We start from the raw sequence: 18,783 nt of genomic DNA on the forward strand, positions 1-18,783 counted from the left end.
AAGAATGTGATTAATTATATTGAATTTAACTCTTGCACAAATGAGAGTAATTCACTTTTATACCTAAATTTAAATATAATAGTTTTAATACAAATTTTCATTAATTTTTAGTATTGCTATTTAAAACTGCTAAAATTATTCCCATCCAAAAAATCTGGAATATTGAAAGTTAAAATTCATTCCATCCGATATTTCTAATGGGTACCATATCTAAGACTTTTTAAAAGGTGATTAAACAAAGGGTCTTAAGTATTCTGGATTCAAAATAATTTGATCTCGGTGAATAAATTGGTTTTAGAGAAAACCAGGGCAGATCTGGAGCTTCATTTGCTTTCACTTCACACATCCACTCATGTTTAAAACAAGGGTGGAAGGTTTTAGGTGTGTTCCTGGCTCTTGCCAAGGCTTTCGACACTGTTAGCAAACCTGAACCATTTTGGTTCCAGAATTACCTGGGCAATGTGTGCGTCTAGAAGGTGTGTGCAATGACGACATGGACATTTACTACAGCGTTTGCTAGGGAATGACCCTTGTGCCATGTCTTTTTAATATATATGTTAACGACCTGTGTAATATGGCAATCTATGGTAATTATATTTGTTTTTGCAGATGTCACGCAAATAAAGAATTGACCCGTGCTTGAAACTACATGATACTGCATGAGTATGGGGGGAGAGTGGCAACCAATTGTAGTAACTGTGAACCTTTGACACAAAATAATGCTGTGAAATACTTTTATTATTTCAGGTGTGATACTTGTCTGTAGTCTGAGATGCCACAAGTGTACACAGTACTTTACTGTGTGTCTGCAACGACTTATTTTTGCGGTACTTCAACTAAGAACTATGATTTGTATTAAACAAATCAATCCTTAGGACTGTTTAACTAGTCCTAGTACAGTCAGTACTACAGTAAAGGGTCCTGCTGTGATGTGGTGCAACTGCAGCAGCTACGAATAGGATCACAGTAATAAAGAACGCAATGCTCTGTATTACACTTGGTGTTGGCTGGCATGCATGTGAGTACACTTTACTCTGAACTAAACGTGATGCAACTGTACCATCTATATAGAGCCAGACTAGCTTATAGTGTACAGGTACAAGGTATTCACTTGAACCAGAAGTGCTAGAAAATTAAGTGTGAAGTAAGGGATAACTACTAGTAAGTACTAAAATAAAAGCAACCACTTACCTTAGGAGTTATGTTTTCAAGTCGATTCCAGTTTTCAACTGCAGGTCTGAATTTTTTTTAGTTACGGAATAACATTTTATAATTAGAACTCAAATACAGAATTTAATTAGGATGTATTAAACTTAATTCTGAACAACCACAAATTTACTTCTTCAACCAGAAGCTACTGGTTAATTGGCTTACGGATTTGGGAGGGGAGGCAACAGAGAATGTTATTGCGTCCAATTACAGACAGGAATTTTTTTTACTTAAAGCCCTTGTTTGTTGTACCGACCTAGGCCTGTTACTCTACTTATTTTCAGTACTACTGTACAGGGAGCAAGGTTTGTGTATTTATGTATGTACTTATGTGTGTGTTTTTGTATGCTATATATCTGATTAAAACTTATCAGCAATGTAGGTTGACCTATCTCTTTCAACGACTCGTACCCACGCACAGGCTTGCCTATGTGGGTACTTTTTTCCTATCTTTTAAGAAATGGTTATGTTTTAATCGTATTTTTAAAATTATTACAATATATATTAATCTATTATGGAATTGTAATTTATTTATTTGGAAATAAATAAGGTTTTTGAATTGGATTGAATTGAAACATGACCAAAGTATAAAAACATGCAATTAACATTTTTCACATATACATTAATCAAGGGAAATGCCATCTATTTACAGAGACAGTGACATTTACATCAAAAGTTAATTTGCTGGAAATAAGTTCAGTGATAAACAACATTCAATAGCCTTATTAAATATAATTGTATATTAGACTAAACTTATTTCGAATTTTTTTTATGTACACCTGTGTCAATTAGGATTTTTTAATTATAGCCAAATTTATTTTTAACAAACCAAATTTCATAAACCACATCAAATTTGACAGTTTACAAACTAATATATAATGTATGTGAGCACACACATATCCAATCCGTAATTATCTGCATTTCATTAGTGCTGATTTAATGAGTGCACTTCTATGTTTAAAAACATGTCCACAAAGTGTAAATAGAAAATAAAACTGTATCTTTTGAATAAAAATAGATTTTCTGGCAAGTGTGCAAGTTCCCTCAAGATTTTTAAATATAGCCTTTATTCTTAGATGTATAATAATGTAAGTTAACAAGGATTAGGCATACATCTGTTTCTATGGAGAAATTTGGAATTTAATTTAGTTTGATTTATTTAGTTTATTCTGTTCTGTGAATGCTTTAGTAATTTATTTAATACTTTGTTCATTACATTTTTACATACAGAAAGTTATACTGTAAAATTAATTATAAGGTAACAATCGGTAAAGATGTTTCACATCCAAAACAGAAAGTATATAAATAAATAAGCTGCCTTATCTCCTAAAAATTGTAAAGGATACTTTTTGCTGCTTGTTGGAGTTTTGTTATATATGGTCAATGGAGTAGTTGACGGTCGAGAACCAGGTGTATTTGTAGAGCCGTTTTTGCTTTTATTGGCAAATTCTTTCCGTTCCATAGTTGAAAGGGTCTCAATGGTTGGGGCTTCCCCTTCCAAATTGGTAACACTGTAAGCCATCCATGTCTCCACAAATGCGTCCTCATCAATATTGTGAAGAACACATATTTCCACACCTATAAAAAAAATAATCAAACTCAATGATCAAGCTAGTTTCTTAAATCTATAGACTAAGTAAATGGTACCATGGTGAATTTGTAATAAAAAATTTAAGGTACTAAACTCCATTGTTTAATATTATATATATATATATGTTTACATGTCCAGTGCAATGTATTTTTGGAGTAGCATTCAACAATGGATAGTTAAAGAAAACATCGAAGGAAGTGTCGCTAAATTTCAATCAACAGCTAATTAAAGTAAACAGCGTAGTAGATAGTATGAAGTGTATAAGCTAAGACAAATGATCACTGATTGTGTAGTCTAAGATGTCAAACTTTGGATCTGAGTTCCGAATACTGTCTGTTACGGTAGTACTTGTTATCAGTACAATCACCCTTGTACTGTATCAACTCTCCCCTTACTGTTTGATAAGATCCTCCCACAAACCAGTGGTCCATGAGGACATACATGGAATGAGGCTTAAAAATTAGTGGTGGACTAAAGAACTTCACAGTTTTTATGGATGGTGAGACTTTCAATGTTACTGCCTCAAGTATATAGATGGCCTCAACTTCCATTAGAATCCCTGGTTGGGTTCATGTTCAGTTCAAATCAAGTGACACCCAACAAGAATACAAGCAACAAAAGGAAAGTGGACATTCAGTTCCAAGCTGATTGTCATGTTCCAGAGCATACCATTCCTGTGATATATAGCTACCTTGAAACTCATGATGTTCGCAAATTACGTCATGATACTGTAACATCGTAGCTGTAGCTTTAACTAGTTAATGTTTGTTAATCTGTGAAACAGGAGCAGTTAATAGACACTGAAGAATAAATCCCTAAGATCTATACAAAATATAACAACCTAAAAGTAAGTATGGGAGTTATATTTAAACACTCAAATGATGATTGGAATATCCGTGTTATGTGTTTAAGTGGTTTACATAGAATTGTAAGACAGTATTCATTATAGACCCTAAATATGTATGTAATAAAGTTACCTCTTTATATAGTTGAAAAGGTTTCATATTACTCTTTAAAAAGTTGCTATTTCACTTTAACCATAACCCAGGAATAGTTCGTTTGAAAAACAAACACTCTAATATTACAATAATAGTGAGGTGTTGAACTGTTTCTATAACTTTAAATGAGTGTGGGTAAGAGTCTCCATTAGAGTTAGTGTGAAATTGTTATTGGTCTTTTTTATAAAAACATTGGATCCTGGGAAATGTGCCAACCCCCTCAGCCTGTCACCAATAATGTCAAATACAACCTACCTTGTTATATAACATCATCTATAATAATAATTTCTGATCATGATCAACAATTCATTAAAATCGTAATATAATCAAGCTACAGTAAGCATACATTTCAAAACAACAGTCGATTTAAAACTTAATACTTAACGTAAATATTCTAAATATAACAAAAAATTTCAATCTTTAATGTTTAATTTTAAAAACTAATTTTTAATGATTATGCAATAAGTAATTATCTGAATTGCTTTAAGTCATTAATTAGGCGGTTAAGAAGGCCTACCTGCAATACTTTACTATACAAAGAAAACAACAGATAATGATGATAAAATATCTGTTTCATAAGGGGAAAAGGGGAGACTTTAATAAGCAGCCTACATTCATTATTCGGTTGTTTTTGTTGAATTGTTCGATATATTACCCAACTTCGATATGAAAAAATTCGTACATAATAAGAGTTATAATAAATTACCGTAACAAGAAAAATCTCGTTTATTACAATTTTAAAAACATGAATTTAACACTAACATAACAAAACCAACTAAGGCCTAGACTTACATATCAAAGAAACCTTACAATATTTATAACTTGCCCCTGAGCTTGATAGCAATGAGTAACAGATTTTGTGAAATGGAGGAAAGAATTCTCCCCATGAGTTGCCAGGAGCCAAACATACATGTTGAAAACAATTAAACTAATCTCGTCACTTGTGAGAAATATCTTACATATTTTCCTCATATTCATCGCCATTTTTAGTCTCAAAATATTAGTTACTTTTTGCTATTTATTGTTTACATTAAAACTACTATAAGTAATAAGATGAAATAATATGCCAAGTTAAATAAATTTTAATACAGATTAGGCCTATGCCTTCAGATAAAAACATCAAACAATTTATTTAAAACAACCAAATAACACATGTAGGCCGCTTATTAAAGTCTAGCCAAGGAACAAATATTTATTTGTTGCACATTTTCTGGAATTGTACATTTTATTATTTATCACTTAAAACAAAAATAAAGATACAAATTATACAGAGGCCTTTAACCCATTTAGACCCAACTTATTTTTTGTTTTTTAACTTATAGATTTTTTTTGTTTATTTTTCTTATATTAGATGTACTGAACACAATTACATCCTTTTTTGGTTCCAATTAGATTTTTATATACTGAATATTACATGTTCCCATTTGGGAACAGCGGGCTTCAAAGGGGTAGGGGCAATTAAAATTAATCATATCCATTCATAACACATAATATTTCATTTAAAAACACACACATTTTATTAATGGCATATTTACATTATTGTAATTATGAATTAATACCTAAGCTTTGTTGTGAAAGACTTCAAAACAATGAGTATGCAAAGCAATATTACACTTTCTGCACTTCATTCTTGCATTTTTTTTACATTGTCCACACCGTGATTGTTTATTATTACTCACAATTACATGGTTCTGTCCATCAAAACGGACTTCCAATGTCACCCTCTTGTGAACTGCCAGTACTTGTCGGGGTGGTCTACCAATTGCCAATCGTTCTGAGTATTTCTGCAAGTAAGCTAAACTTATTGTCCTTGTAAAGTTTAGGAGATCAAGCTGCTGAGGTTTACTCTTTTCTACCCAACGGTAGAGCTGCCAAGCATTGTTGACGGATACGTTTAGTAAAAATGAAAGCAGTTGCCAGTACCATTTTTTCCCTCTAATGTTTACTCTCATTTTAGCTACATTTTCATCCATTCTGTCAACTCCACCCATATAAGTGTTGTACATAACTACTGAAGCAGGTTGATTTACATACACATATTTCTTCAAAGCTTGACTATAACGCTTAACCTTAGACATAGGGTTGATACCTGCTTTTGTTGATGCCATTGTGACTACATTATTGTCCATATAACGCACCAATGTAACGCCCGAGGCTGAATCAGTTACAGACTCACAAGTTCCTCTTTCTCTTTTGGCCATTGATCTTACTTCTGTCAGAGGGGCTTTTTCGGTACGATTTGCTCTTATGGTTCCAGTACCATGAATATCTTTTTGCTTGAGTGTTTCCAAAAGCGGAACACTTGTAAAGAAATTGTCAAAATAAATACTGTAACTGCTGCCTTTTAGATTTTCTATCAGATCCAACACAACTGAACCTCCTAGCCCTACATTTGTGTTTGTTATTCCTGTTTTTGATCCTTCATAGAGTTTTGATTGAACAACATAACCCAAACGGGTACAGAGGCACCATGCCTTGAACCCAAAACGTATTGGTTTGTTGTGCATGTGCTGTTTTCCACCGTGACGTCCATAGTATGGAATCATTGACTCGTCCACACACAAGTTTACTTCATTTGGAAAACACTTTAACCACTTATCATTTAGCAGATTCCAAAGAGGCATTACCTTCGCAAAACGACTGTTTGACAAGTTGTTGTTGTCACAAACATGTAGGTATTTCATAATCTGAATGAATCTGTTGCGTGACATAGCCTCTGAAATAGCCTTGTTGTTTGTATCTGGCCTTTCATCCCAGTACATTCGTAATCTAGGCACTTGACTATACCCACTTATCAAAAGAATTGCTAAGAAAACGCGCAATTCGTTTTTGCTGAGTTTGAAATTTGGTTCACCATTTTGAAGAGCATACAAATTTGAAAAATCACACAATAAATCAAGAACTTCCTCATCATAAAACAATTCAAAATAACTAATTGGATTGGTGCTTTCAAAATTTTGAAGCCATTCAGGAAGTTTCAAACTCTTCTTCTATTTGTAAAGAAACATCTGTTGGCAACCAGTTGCGCTTTTTAATTTCTTTTGCTTTCCTAGGTTGATTTAGGCCTACACTGTCAGCAGTGTGTTTGGAACTGGAGGTTTTATAACCTTTGAAACTACTAGATCCGATAGGCCTATTAGCTTCATTTTGTTCTTTGTCATCTCCTTCAACAGAACTGCTGTCGTTATTTGCACTAGTAAGTGAAGGTATTACCTGTTTTAACAATTTCTCCATCGACTAATCGCTTTACTGTAGCTTCAGCATGAGAAAGAAGAATGTTACGAGGAAGTCGATCTAGGTTATTGTCATCTTCTTCCCCACTATCTTCATCTGATTGTGTTCCAGAAGGGATAATAGTGATACAGCCAGTAAGAACATCATCATCCTCCAACAGAGCATTGGATATATCATCCAAAGTCAACCTAGAACCAAAACATAATGTGTAATAACCCCCTACCCATTGGAGCCCACTGTTCCCAAATGGGAACACACAAATTTTCAACCTATTTACGATTTTAAAATACAATAAATCTGATTCTAGTCATATGAAATCATTAAAACAACTTATAATAAGTACATTTTAGAGGTTTCATACCTAACTAAACATTTGTTTGTAATCAATAACGCTTACCTTTCAGGAATATCCATGATACAACGAACATAACCTGAAAAACTGCACTGTCACAACTGCTCCCAATAATATTAGTAAAAAAGGCAATGTCACCTGTTTACAGGGTGACCAACTGTTTACTGATCAGGCAACAAAAATTCCCTGGTTGCATTCAAAACTAGTATTAAAAAATTTCAAAATTTTGTTCCCATTTGGGAACAGCGGGTCTAAATGGGTTAAGCGTGTTTAGAAGTTCCAAAATATTAGGATGTGACTTTACAAGGCCCCCAACATGAATATTAGCAAATATGTTATTATGATCAAATATCCTACAACTTTTAATATTCATTTATCTAGGTGTTTGTAGCCTACATAAAATTTATTGCTTCAGAACCACTTACAGAATGGTTAGATAAAACTGAATGATACATTAAGTTTGGCATGTCTTTCTGGAAATGTACAAATGTAATTATTGTAACCTAGGCTCCATAATTACGTTCTCAGTGGTGAGTAATTATTAATGGTGCTGTCACAGCCCACATTAAAGGCCAGAGGTATTTCTGATCGTACCTTCTGGAATATGTATTCATTATTCTACATCTGATTATAAATGCCTCTAACTACAGGATGGGATGCAACAGAACAATGCTGCTCCGATGGAAAAACAATCAAAAACTAGTTAGCCTCTATCAAAAAACATATTAACATACGAAAATTGGGGCTAAAGGCACTGTACAGTCTGGATTGCTCAACACCTAAAAGGGTTAATGTATAGTTAATATATTTTGTACCGTTTTTGTGATCATGTAAATATGTGGCATGCAAGTGTGGTGGTGGTGGTCGTGGTAGCAGGAGTTAAGTATTTGGATGTGTCCCTGGATTTTACTTAGAAAAATATAAATTAGTAAATTTAAAATGTTACAGAGTGCCAAGCCTGGTCAGTGTTTCTAAATAGACATGCATATGTTCAAAATACTACGTTTTGGAAATCAGTAACTCAATTAACTCTATTCTTATAAATATATTAAAATTATGAACTTACATTTATCAAGGATACTGTCCGATAATTCAATACCCAAATCTAGAAACTGTGACTTGATACCTTCCCGAATATCCATTGTACCAGAGTGACACAGGTTATTACTGTGTTTCAAAACTTAATTACAATTCCATTAAATAAATTACAATCTATAATAACACTGTTTAATACTAAACTTTAAAATACATGTATAAATGTTCTAAATCTAATACAATTAAAATATAAAGACAAGTCGGTGAGAATTGTAAGAAGAGAAATCAGAAGATGAAGTTGGCCTGTCAGAAGACTGGCTCTCTTCCCGCCAAAACATAATTATAGTCTGTGATGGACTATTTTATTCATCACTGTTGTCTAATATACTCCAAACTTATATTAATACTAAAATGTAAAAGAACATATACACAAACGACCATGCTAAATTACAATCAGATTCAATTAATAAACCAAGGTGATAAGATAAAACACAAACTATTTTTATTTTCATTGAATTATTATTGTATTAAAATTACTATAACTAAACTCCGGTTTCAACAATTAATAATGTTATAATAAATTCTATGAATATCGTATTGGAGAAAAACTATTTTTTTTAACGTAAACATTATCGTACTATTTTTTCTGGTTATATTGTAGAAAAATTAACGTCCAAAAATAGGAAGAATGGGAAGAATGACCCGTATCTCATTACTTTAGCCACAGCCAGATTGCAAAGTAAGGAGGGAGTGAAAAAACATGATTAAAATTTGTTTGCTATTTCCATATTGTAATAGCTGTCAAACACTGCCTTGGGGGCCAAGTACTTCAAGTTTAAAATTTGAAACCATTTGGCTTTTGTTTTGTGTCTCAAGACAATTGAAATACCTAAATTCAAAAATGTTCACAGTATTAAGCAATAATTTCTTAAATTTACTTTAATATTTAATTTAAATAATTTTTTACTTAAACGGAATGGTAATGAATGACATTAATACAATCCACAAACTCATTTTATGTCATTAGTTCTTTAAGTTTACGACCTCCGTTCAACTTTTTTAGTTTTTTCTGTTTCCTTCAAGTTTTGTACTAACCTAACTGAGTATAGTTTTTACCTAAATTAAAGCTCATATCACATGAATGCTCGTAAATGGTGACTTTTAACTTGTATATTTACAATAAATAAGTATGTATAACCTATAACGGATAGTAGATAGAGACAGAGTGGGCACCTTCTTCGCCGACATCGCATTCTTTCGGTAGGCAGACAACAAGAACCGATCGGCATAATAACATACAATTTTCACAGTATGTCAAATAAAGTCTGCTGTTTCTAATAATGTAGTTTTTGTAAATAGTGGCATCTGGATTTCCAAAGTTCCAACTATATCAACTGTTGTAAGCCATCCTGAATGTGCTAAATGACCTGCATATCATTGGCTAAATAATCAAGACACTCAACTTTAACAATCGCAGTTAGTGTAAATAAAAGATAGTTTTGATCAGTGCTTTAATTGGTGATGTTAATTTCGCAAGTTTGTTTCAATTGACTTAAAATACTTAACTGCAAACAGCTTTGCAATATGTTTCCTATTAGTCCTGTTGTAGCACCATCCAAATGAGTTAGTAAATGGTGTATTGGAATTAATACCCATGAAGTTGACAGATGAAACCGTTGCAGTGGCTTCTTAAGGCGCGTTCACACTGCAGTCTGCAACTAAAAAATCGGCAACTTTTGATAAAAGTCTGCAATTTTTTAAGAAACGCCAAATAAATTTGTTGCCAACTTTTCGTGTTGCCAACAAAATCCTCGAGTTGCAGACAGAATTGCGTGTTTCCATTCAGAGTCGGTAAATATTGCAACTTTCCTTTTGATCTTTGTCTGCAACAAAAGTAAACGCCAAAAGTTGCCAACATTTTAGTTGCCGACTTTTATCTGCCTCATTGCGCAGGCGCGCGCGCAGCGCCTCCACTGGTCTCTCGTTGCGTCTGTCTCTGCTGAACCTAACCTATTCGTGCGTTCTATTTCGTTGTTCTCCTATTTGTGCATTTGTGGTTGTGTTGTGATTCAGTTGTTGTTATATTACATATTCAGTTGTGGTTCAGTTGTGCTGATGATGGAGGATGCTGCTGAAGGAACCTTCGACGAATTGGTTTGGTCTAAGGACAAAGTATTAAAACTAATAGAAATGTACAGGGAAAGGCCGCTTCTTTGGAACCCCAGAAACAGCTTCTACAAAGACAAAAATAAGAAAAATTATGCTTGGCTGGAGATCGCTGATGAACTAATTCCTGAAACTCCCATCGGTTTTCAGTTCACCTGACATTGAATCAGTGTTATCCTTTTTCAAAATCATCCAAAAGCGCACTACCACTATATCTACTTCTAGCCCGTAGCGATGGCCTTACCCAGAATCTTCTTGGCGTTGTTTGCGTAGCTAAAATGTAGCAAGCACGTGCAGCAGCAACCACATCCTGCACTTTCCACATCTTGATAGAAACTAGCGTAGTCCCTAAAAAAGTTGCAAACAGTGCAAAATAGCGCACACTAAAATGTTGGCAATTTTTGTGTTGCCAACAACTAAATCTGCAACTAAAAAGTTGCAAACATTCCTAAAAATTGCCGACTTTCTAGTTGCAGACTGCGGTGTGAACGCGCCTTGTAGTTCCAAACATTTACAACACCACCTTTTTATCTCTCAATTTATGACGGTACTATCAAATCCAATAACAGAGAGAAAGTTTAAATCGATACTGTGCTCATTTAATAACTTCGAAATGCTATGTAATGTTCGTAGATTTTCCTGGATGGCCAATATAAACCAATAGATCTCTGTTTAGACTGGAGGTTATAGTCTTGCAATAAGACTGTAATGGAACTCTGGCTTGATTTTCTGTATAATTTATTATCCTCTTTCTCATATACAATTAATCTCTCTTTCAATCAAAATAAAGCCCATTTAATGATTCCACGTGGTTTTATTACAAATTACTACACATCTTGAATCTTTTATGAGGCAACTTATAACGATTAACAACTAATCTCATGTCCTCTTTACTAATAAAATAAATATCCTTAAAGACAGCATTAGCTATGACAAAAATCTGATAGTGTGATCCCAGGCTGTAGCCAACGATGAAAGATTAACTTGCAATTGGGTTGCTTTTGGCAAGTGTTCAGAGAAAGGTAATATTTGTTAATCAATAAAAAAATCGGTCTCATACGAACATGAAAGTTCAGCGGGACAGTTACATGTTTTTCTTCTTCTGTTTAAAATTGAAGAAGGACATTGAAGAGGTATATTTGGTAGTTATATCATACGCAAACGTTCTTTCATTCTTAACTCCTCTTTACCATTTTATTTATTGTCCTTTATTATTTTTATTATTTGAATCTATTATCTTTTCCTATTGTTTCTCTGATTGATATAAAAGTCATGTTCTTCCTTGGTTACCTTATGTGGTCTTTCACATTAACAATAATTAAAACTGACATTCACAGCTACTAATGTCAAATAATGATTCAGTGAAACCCTTAGTCGTTCCGAGTTTAAAAGATTTCTTTAACCCTCAATGTAATGTTGTAATGAATGTTTGTGCAAAATTATTGTTAAGTTATATACTCTCTGCATTTTTGTTCAGAATAAATAATGTTTATTGTTAAGCAATTTTATAAAAATTAATATTATAAACAATTCTCACTCTTTATCACTATACTAGTGTTTCATATTTTTCAAAGAGTATATACTACTACTGAAAATATTGGTTTTTAATACATAATATCAAATTTCCAATATTCTGAAAGTACAATTTAAATCATTATTATCATTCAACCTTACTCATATTTTGGTAGTTTCTTTTGTTGTACTATTACACCATGAAAGTATGTAGTTATGCAATGATGAGTAAAATAAGAGTTTAATAAATAAATAGAATAACTAAGTATTTACATCAGCATACAGAAATGCATCTCTTCACATATAAAACTTTGGGATTTACTTAGTTGATGTAAATCATAGTTGAATTATTATGATTAACACAAGCATAGTATCTAAAATTGGTAAAAAAATATCTGCATTTCAAAGTAAGTAAAGTGGACATCCCGTTTCAAATGAGTTAGGGAGGGTTCTACAAGGCAAGAGTACGCTGAGATCAAATCTTGTCTCATTGACTCTCCAGTCTTTAATTTTTTTCTTTTATGCCCTATGGTCGTGACTGTATACAATGAAGGTCAGGTCATGATTTAATATCTGATAGATATTTTCTTCAATACTGCTAAATATCACCAGTAATGTGTTGCAACAACACCATTATTTGTTACTATTAGCCCATAGGTATCGTGGTCGATGGCTGAAAGCGTCTGTGATCAGATCATCTATAACTTCGTTTTGTTTTGACAATTATGTCTCAATGGATTTTTTCATTTCCCACCAGTAACTCTATACACAATCAAAGCCAGTAGTGTGGCCAAATTTGATAAGCCAAACAATCTAATAATCCGTGCAAAAAATAATTTAAAAGGAATCGTATAAACAAGGAAAAACATTATTCCTGCATTCCTGTCTTAAAAAAAAAATCATTCTTCCCATATCAATGGCCAAAACAGTGAATATGGTTGCGATCAAAAACGTGTCTCTTAAGATTACCCCTACAAATCCATTAAAAAGGATTTTTGAAATTGGAGATGTAATTGCAAAGTTTAAATGTTTACCAACTGTTTTAACATTTTGTCTTAAGAAACTCAACAGACTCCTCAGCCTTGATTTGAGCATATCGCCTTACCTATAACATGGTTCCTTCATGATGTAAAGAAACTGGGATGTGTTCATGTGCTTGACGAAAACTGAACGATTACATGCATGACATCACTTAATTTACTTATGTGCTTCATTGTATAAAAGACCAATTATGCACAGACTATAGTATAAAAACTAAATATAATGTTTACGAAAGTAGCATAAAATATTACAAAAATGTTAGAAGGGGTGTGGAGCCCTGTATTGAGGAGGAAGTCAACGAATAGATGCGAAATAAAGACAAAAACTAAAAGTTTGTATTTGTCAAATATTGATCCTCAATATTGAATGGAATCTATATTTGTCATCTTTCCTTTTTTTAATGCTGATCTGTTGAGTTCTTATGCAAAAACCATGAGTTTCTTCGGTATTCTGAACCATCCTAAGGTCGAATAATATAAGATCTGGGTTCCGGTCCAATCTATAAGATTTCTGCTGACTCCCAAAGTTTCTGTCTACTTCAAAGAAGAATCAATCATAAATTGTAAGGGTAGTTACTTCTTTCCATCCATCCCTTGTCACCAAATATGTTTTCCTCTCGCTATGGTGTTTCTTAGTTGTTTTGACAAAGGCTGGGACTGATTGATTTTCATGAGTTGGAATAAGATTCTTTGTTCTTTGTCCCATCAATTTCTGCCCAGGTAATCCCAGATTCCCTCTCGGAGTAGGATTATCAAGTATTATGGGTTGTTTGGAATATAGACAGCTTCAGTCTCCCAGGTGTTTACTTGGAGATTTGGAGGTGTTTACTCAGTTAGATTGCTAATATGTTGACAAAATAATATGTAGCTTTTACTGCGTTGTTTGGAATATAGACACAGCTTCAGCCTCCCATGTGTTTTACAAACAATGTTAGATTGCTAATATGTTGACAAAATAATATGTAGTTTTTACCAATATCAAGTATTATGCGTTGTTTGGAATATAGACATACCTTCAGCCAGCCGGGTGTTTACAACACTGTTAGATTGCTAATATGTTGACAAAATAATATGTAGCTTTTACTGCGTTGTTTGGAATATAGACACAGCTTCAGCCTCCCATGTGTTTACAACAATGTTAGATTGCTAATATGTTGACAAAATAATATGTAGTTTTTACCAATATCAAGTATTATGCGTTGTTTGGAATATAGACATACCTTCAGCCAGCCGGGGTGTTTACAACACTGTTAGATTGCTAATATGTTGACAAAATAATATGTAGCTTTTACTGCGTTGTTTTGGAATATAGACACAGCTTCAGCCTCCCATGTGTTTACAACAATGTTAGATTGCTAATATGTTGACAAAATAATATGTAGTTTTTACCAATATCAAGTATTATGCGTTGTTTGGAATATAGACATACCTTCAGCCAGCCGGGTGTTTACAACACTGTTAGATTGCTAATATGTTGACAAAATAATATGTAGCTTTTACTGCGTTGTTTGGAATATAGACACAGCTTCAGCCTCCCATGTGTTTACAACAATGTTAGATTGCTAATATATTGACAAAATAATATGCAGTTTTCTACTATTGGAGGGTTCAAATATTTGAACTACTCAAATTTATCACACAACATATAATCATCACTGAAAACTCGTGTTAAATTTAAGTGATTATAATTAATTACAAGTTAGTTTAGAAAAAATGAAATATAGATAATCTTATAAACTTTTTCTGACGTACCAAACTTTTTGAAAACATAAAACCGCAAAAAATATTAGGGTACTATTAATTTAAGTTCATCCAAATTGCATGGTGGGTGGAATAAATAATTCCAACCTTACAGGCTTAATTTATTACTGATGCTTATCATGGAGATAAGATACCAATTCTGATACTGTATGAACTCAATGTGGACTGACCAGGTTCTTACACTAAAAGACAAGGTTTCTATCAATAACAAAACTCTGTAACACTTATCAAAGAACTGTCTTTTATTCAAACCAATGTTCACAACCCATTCAATTATAATTAACTATGGTGTTAGTTCTCTTACTCCTAAAAAAATCTAATAGAAGAACAGTAGAAGCAGTACGGTACGAGCTGGTACTCCAAGTTAGGCCTTAGTGTGATCACAATCAAATTGCACTTACAGTAGATAGACAATACTTTGGCTGGAAGACCAAACATCTACAGGGAACTTGTATATTTTAGTTTAGCTTTTTAATTACACGATTTAGTTTAATAACATCCTATGAAAGACATGTTTTAGCAGCAAGCTAATAATATTGATTTCAATGCCAATTTAAATTAGAAACTTAAAATTGTATTATCAACTGGGATAATTTTTGTTTTGTAATATACTAACTAGAATCTGCAATAAGCACATGCACAATGTATTAATTAGAGGTTGAAGGATCAGTGCAGTGATGTATGAGAGATTTCATAATATTGAATAACAATTGCCCATTATGTTATGATACAATCCAAGGATAATCAATTTAAAGCTGGATAGTAGCAGTTTTCATTGATACTTAAATTGACTGAACTATACACTCATCTTCACAATTAAATTTAAGAGCCTTAACCTACTGGAATGTATCTAGGTCAAACTGTTTACATTAATAATTTATAAGGGCTAAAAATTATAATGGAGTCAATGACAGATTCATAAATTGTTAGATCTAATAACTCACAGCTAATATTAACACAATTAGGAATGTGATATTATTTATTATTTTAATAAGTCTATTAACATTTATTTTCTTGACTGAACATAATTATGATTGAAGCTATTTTATACTCTGTATAAAAATACATTACAACCTTAAAACACAAAAGTTTTAATCTCATATTATTCTATTTTATTTACAATATTATTATAATAAAAATAGGTTTAGATAAGATTATTGCTCTTGTAATGCAATGTATTTTGGTTAAGATATGCATGATAAAATTTAAATAATACTTTTTACCTTTTTATTTTTTTATTGCTTACACGCAAAAAAGAAACTTAAAAATATTTTTTTAATTTTGCTGGATGGCAAAGGCTTAAGAAGATACTGTTAAAAATGTGTTACTTTAGAGAAAAGAAAGAGCTTTGATGTATCTAATAAATTCTAGATTCTTAAGGCAATTAAAACACGAATTTTTGGTAAAACATTAGTTTAAAAAAATAAAATACAGATATACAACAAACAAAAAGAATCTAATTTCAGCAATGGAATGAAAACAAAGTAACAACCTCACATTGATGAAAATATTACTCAGTTTCAAATATTTTAAATTACTAGTTTTCTGTTTAATTCACAATTATTTCAATTTTTTATTGAAATACTTTTATTGATACAGTAGACTCCCGTAAGTTCAGCCTCGGTTAGTTCGGTGCCGCCGCTTAGTCCGGCCAGAGGGTGGGGTGGGGAGGTTCGGCTGAGCATGATCATGAGTCACACACGCACTTGGCGCCAGCCAGAAAGCGGGGCAGCACGTCTCTACTAACAGTGCCGTTGTATTCTTTGGTTAGTTTACTGCTCTGTCAAACAGCTCATCAGTTCGTCTCGAACATTCATACTGGGGTGGTGCTCGTCAATTTTTACAGTAGACCTACAAAGTCAGTTTCATTTTCTTTTAGTTTGCGTTTTTGTACTGTTGTTTATTTACTCGTGGGTTTCTGTGATTTCTTTTGTGTATGTACAGTACTGTTGTTTTTCATAGTGTTTTTGTGTGTGTGCGTGTGTGTTTGAACAAAAACTGTTTTGCATCGTGTTTTAATCTGTTTTTAAAATGAGTGAAATGCGTAAAACGTAAGTACAAGTCAATGGAACAGAGACTACAAGCTCTGGAGAGATTAGACAAAGGAGAATCCGTGCAAAGTATTTGCAAGGATTTAAACGTGGGCAAAAGTACAGTCAACGACTGGCGACGCAACAGAAAAAGTATTGAAGGCTTTTGTACACAAATTGATACCGAAAAAGTTCTAGAAAAGCGTTGCAACACTAAGGAAGGCCAAACACGAATTGGTGGAAGATGCTCTATGGTTGTGGTTCGTTCAAGAACGAAGACGAGGAACGCCATTAAGTGGACCAATATTAAAAGAAAAGGCCATGATCTTACACTCAAAGCTTCAACCAGAAGAGGCGTTCGTGGCTAGTGATGGATGGCTCTCTCGTTGGAAAAAGAGACACGGCGTACATTTTATTGGAGTTTGTGGTGAGAAGTTATCAGCAAACCCAACAGCGGCCACCGACTTTTCTGCAAGATTTTTAAAAATTATCGATGATGAAAACTTTTGCCCAGAGCAAATATACAACATTGACGAAACTGGGTTTAAATTTTTAAACTTCTGCCTAGAAAAAACATTTGCCAACCCCGCAAGAAACGTCTGCTCCAGGGTTTAAAACCAGCAAAGACAGGATAACAGTCGCCTTGTGTTCAAATGCTTCGGGGACTCACAAGTTACCCCTATTTTGTCATTGGCAAAGCAGCAAAACCGAGAGCGTTTAAGAACATAAACATGGACGCTCTCCCAGTGTATTATCGGTCACAGAAATCAGCGTGGATGGACACGTACTTGTTTCAGAGAATGGTTTTGTATGCGAATTTGTTCCCAAAGTGAAAAAAACATTTGGCAAAATCGAAACTCCCCGCCAAAGCACTTCTACTTCTTGACAACGCGCCTACTCATGATGAACATCTTCAGTGTGACGATGAAAAAGAAATTAAACTGCTGTTTCCTACCACCCAATGTAACCAGTCTTCAACAGCCGATGGACCAGGGGGTCATTGAGTGCTTCAAGAGGAAGTATCGTCGTAAGCTACTTTCGGAAGTTCTTTCCAAACTGGAGACTGATGACAGCTTAGACCTTACCAAAGTGTTGAAGTCAGTTAACATGAAGGATGTTGTGTACATGTCGGCCAAGGCATACGACGAAATACCACCATCCACGTTTGTAAAGGTCTTGGAAAAAACTTTGGCCAAATATAGAAGATAGCGTAGATCAAAACAAACACAACAGCAGATGAGCCAAACAACATTCTTGATGGCGAACCTGATGACAATGCAGCTCTATTGCACGACCTTCAGCAACTACCGAACTGTGGTCCCATTGTTGAAGAAGATGTTTTGGGAGTGGATCAACATGGAAAAGGAGCTAGACATCGAGGTTCTGAATTGATGACGAAATCGTCGAGTGTGTCATTCGCCAGGACAACGAGATGGAAGTTAACGACGCAGATGGTGCTGAGATTGAAGAGGAAGACGAAGAAAATAAAATGAGCCACGCTGAAGGAAAAGCAGCTTTGCAACTGGCAGCTACTTACATCGAACAGCAAAAAGAAGCAACTGCAGTCGATGTAATTTTTATTAAGAAGTGGCGTGAGTTTGCACATAAAAAATCATTAGAAACAAAAATTCAGAAAAAAAGTGACAGATTATTTTAAGTGTTAAGAAGCTAAACCACCAATGTACAGTGCAGTACTGTATTATTTTATTTTATTTCATTAGGTCTGTGGTTTTGTAAATAAAGCGTTACTCTGTGTTGTATTCTATGTGCAAGTGTTTGATTCCTACACGCATTGATTCCCAACATATGCAGTAATTACCGTGTTTTATTGGTAAGTACAAATTTAAAATTAGTT

General features: G+C 33.6%; 2 protein-coding genes across 3 annotated transcripts; both read right to left on the reverse strand.

Annotated features, from left to right (window-relative positions):
• Positions 1-1,135: 1,135 nt before the first annotated feature.
• LOC124372591 (DNA polymerase alpha subunit B-like) lies at positions 1,136-8,600 on the reverse strand. Its single transcript, XM_046830996.1, has 3 exons — positions 8,451-8,600; positions 2,556-2,787; positions 1,136-1,237 (listed from the first exon to the last, which is right to left on the reverse strand). The coding sequence occupies exons 1-3, from the start codon at positions 8,524-8,526 to the stop codon at positions 1,159-1,161; spliced, it is 387 nt and encodes a 128-aa protein (XP_046686952.1). The 5' UTR covers positions 8,527-8,600; the 3' UTR covers positions 1,136-1,158.
• Positions 5,257-7,604, reverse strand: LOC124372589 (piggyBac transposable element-derived protein 3-like). Of its 2 annotated transcripts, none has more exons than XM_046830995.1 (2): positions 7,430-7,604; positions 5,257-7,220 (listed from the first exon to the last, which is right to left on the reverse strand). In XM_046830995.1, exons 1-2 carry the CDS (start codon positions 7,444-7,446, stop codon positions 6,992-6,994), a joined length of 246 nt encoding a protein of 81 aa, XP_046686951.1. In that variant the 5' UTR covers positions 7,447-7,604; the 3' UTR covers positions 5,257-6,991. The 2 variants fall into 2 exon arrangements, with proteins under 2 accessions (XP_046686951.1, XP_046686950.1); XM_046830994.1 differs by having other exon boundaries at positions 7,430-7,602.
• Positions 8,601-18,783: the final 10,183 nt, after the last annotated feature.

This window comes from Homalodisca vitripennis, unplaced genomic scaffold (assembly GCF_021130785.1).
Source record: "Homalodisca vitripennis isolate AUS2020 unplaced genomic scaffold, UT_GWSS_2.1 ScUCBcl_3572;HRSCAF=9174, whole genome shotgun sequence".
In the NCBI taxonomy this organism is placed as follows: Eukaryota; Metazoa; Arthropoda; class Insecta; order Hemiptera; family Cicadellidae; genus Homalodisca; species Homalodisca vitripennis.

Coding starts and splice junctions, on each gene's coding strand:
- LOC124372589 (XM_046830994.1), bottom strand. CDS start 6,560: ATGTACTGGGATGAAAGGCCAGATACAAACAACAAGGCTATTTCAGAG.
- LOC124372591 (XM_046830996.1), bottom strand. CDS start 8,526: ATGGATATTCGGGAAGGTATCAAGTCACAGTTTCTAGATTTGGGTATT. Junction 2,788..8,450: donor GGACAGTATCCTTGATAAAT/GTAAGTTCATAA, acceptor TTTTTTTTATAG/GTGTGGAAATATGTGTTCTT. Junction 1,238..2,555: donor ACTCCAACAAGCAGCAAAAA/GTATCCTTTACA, acceptor AAAAAAATTCAG/ACCTGCAGTTGAAAACTGGA.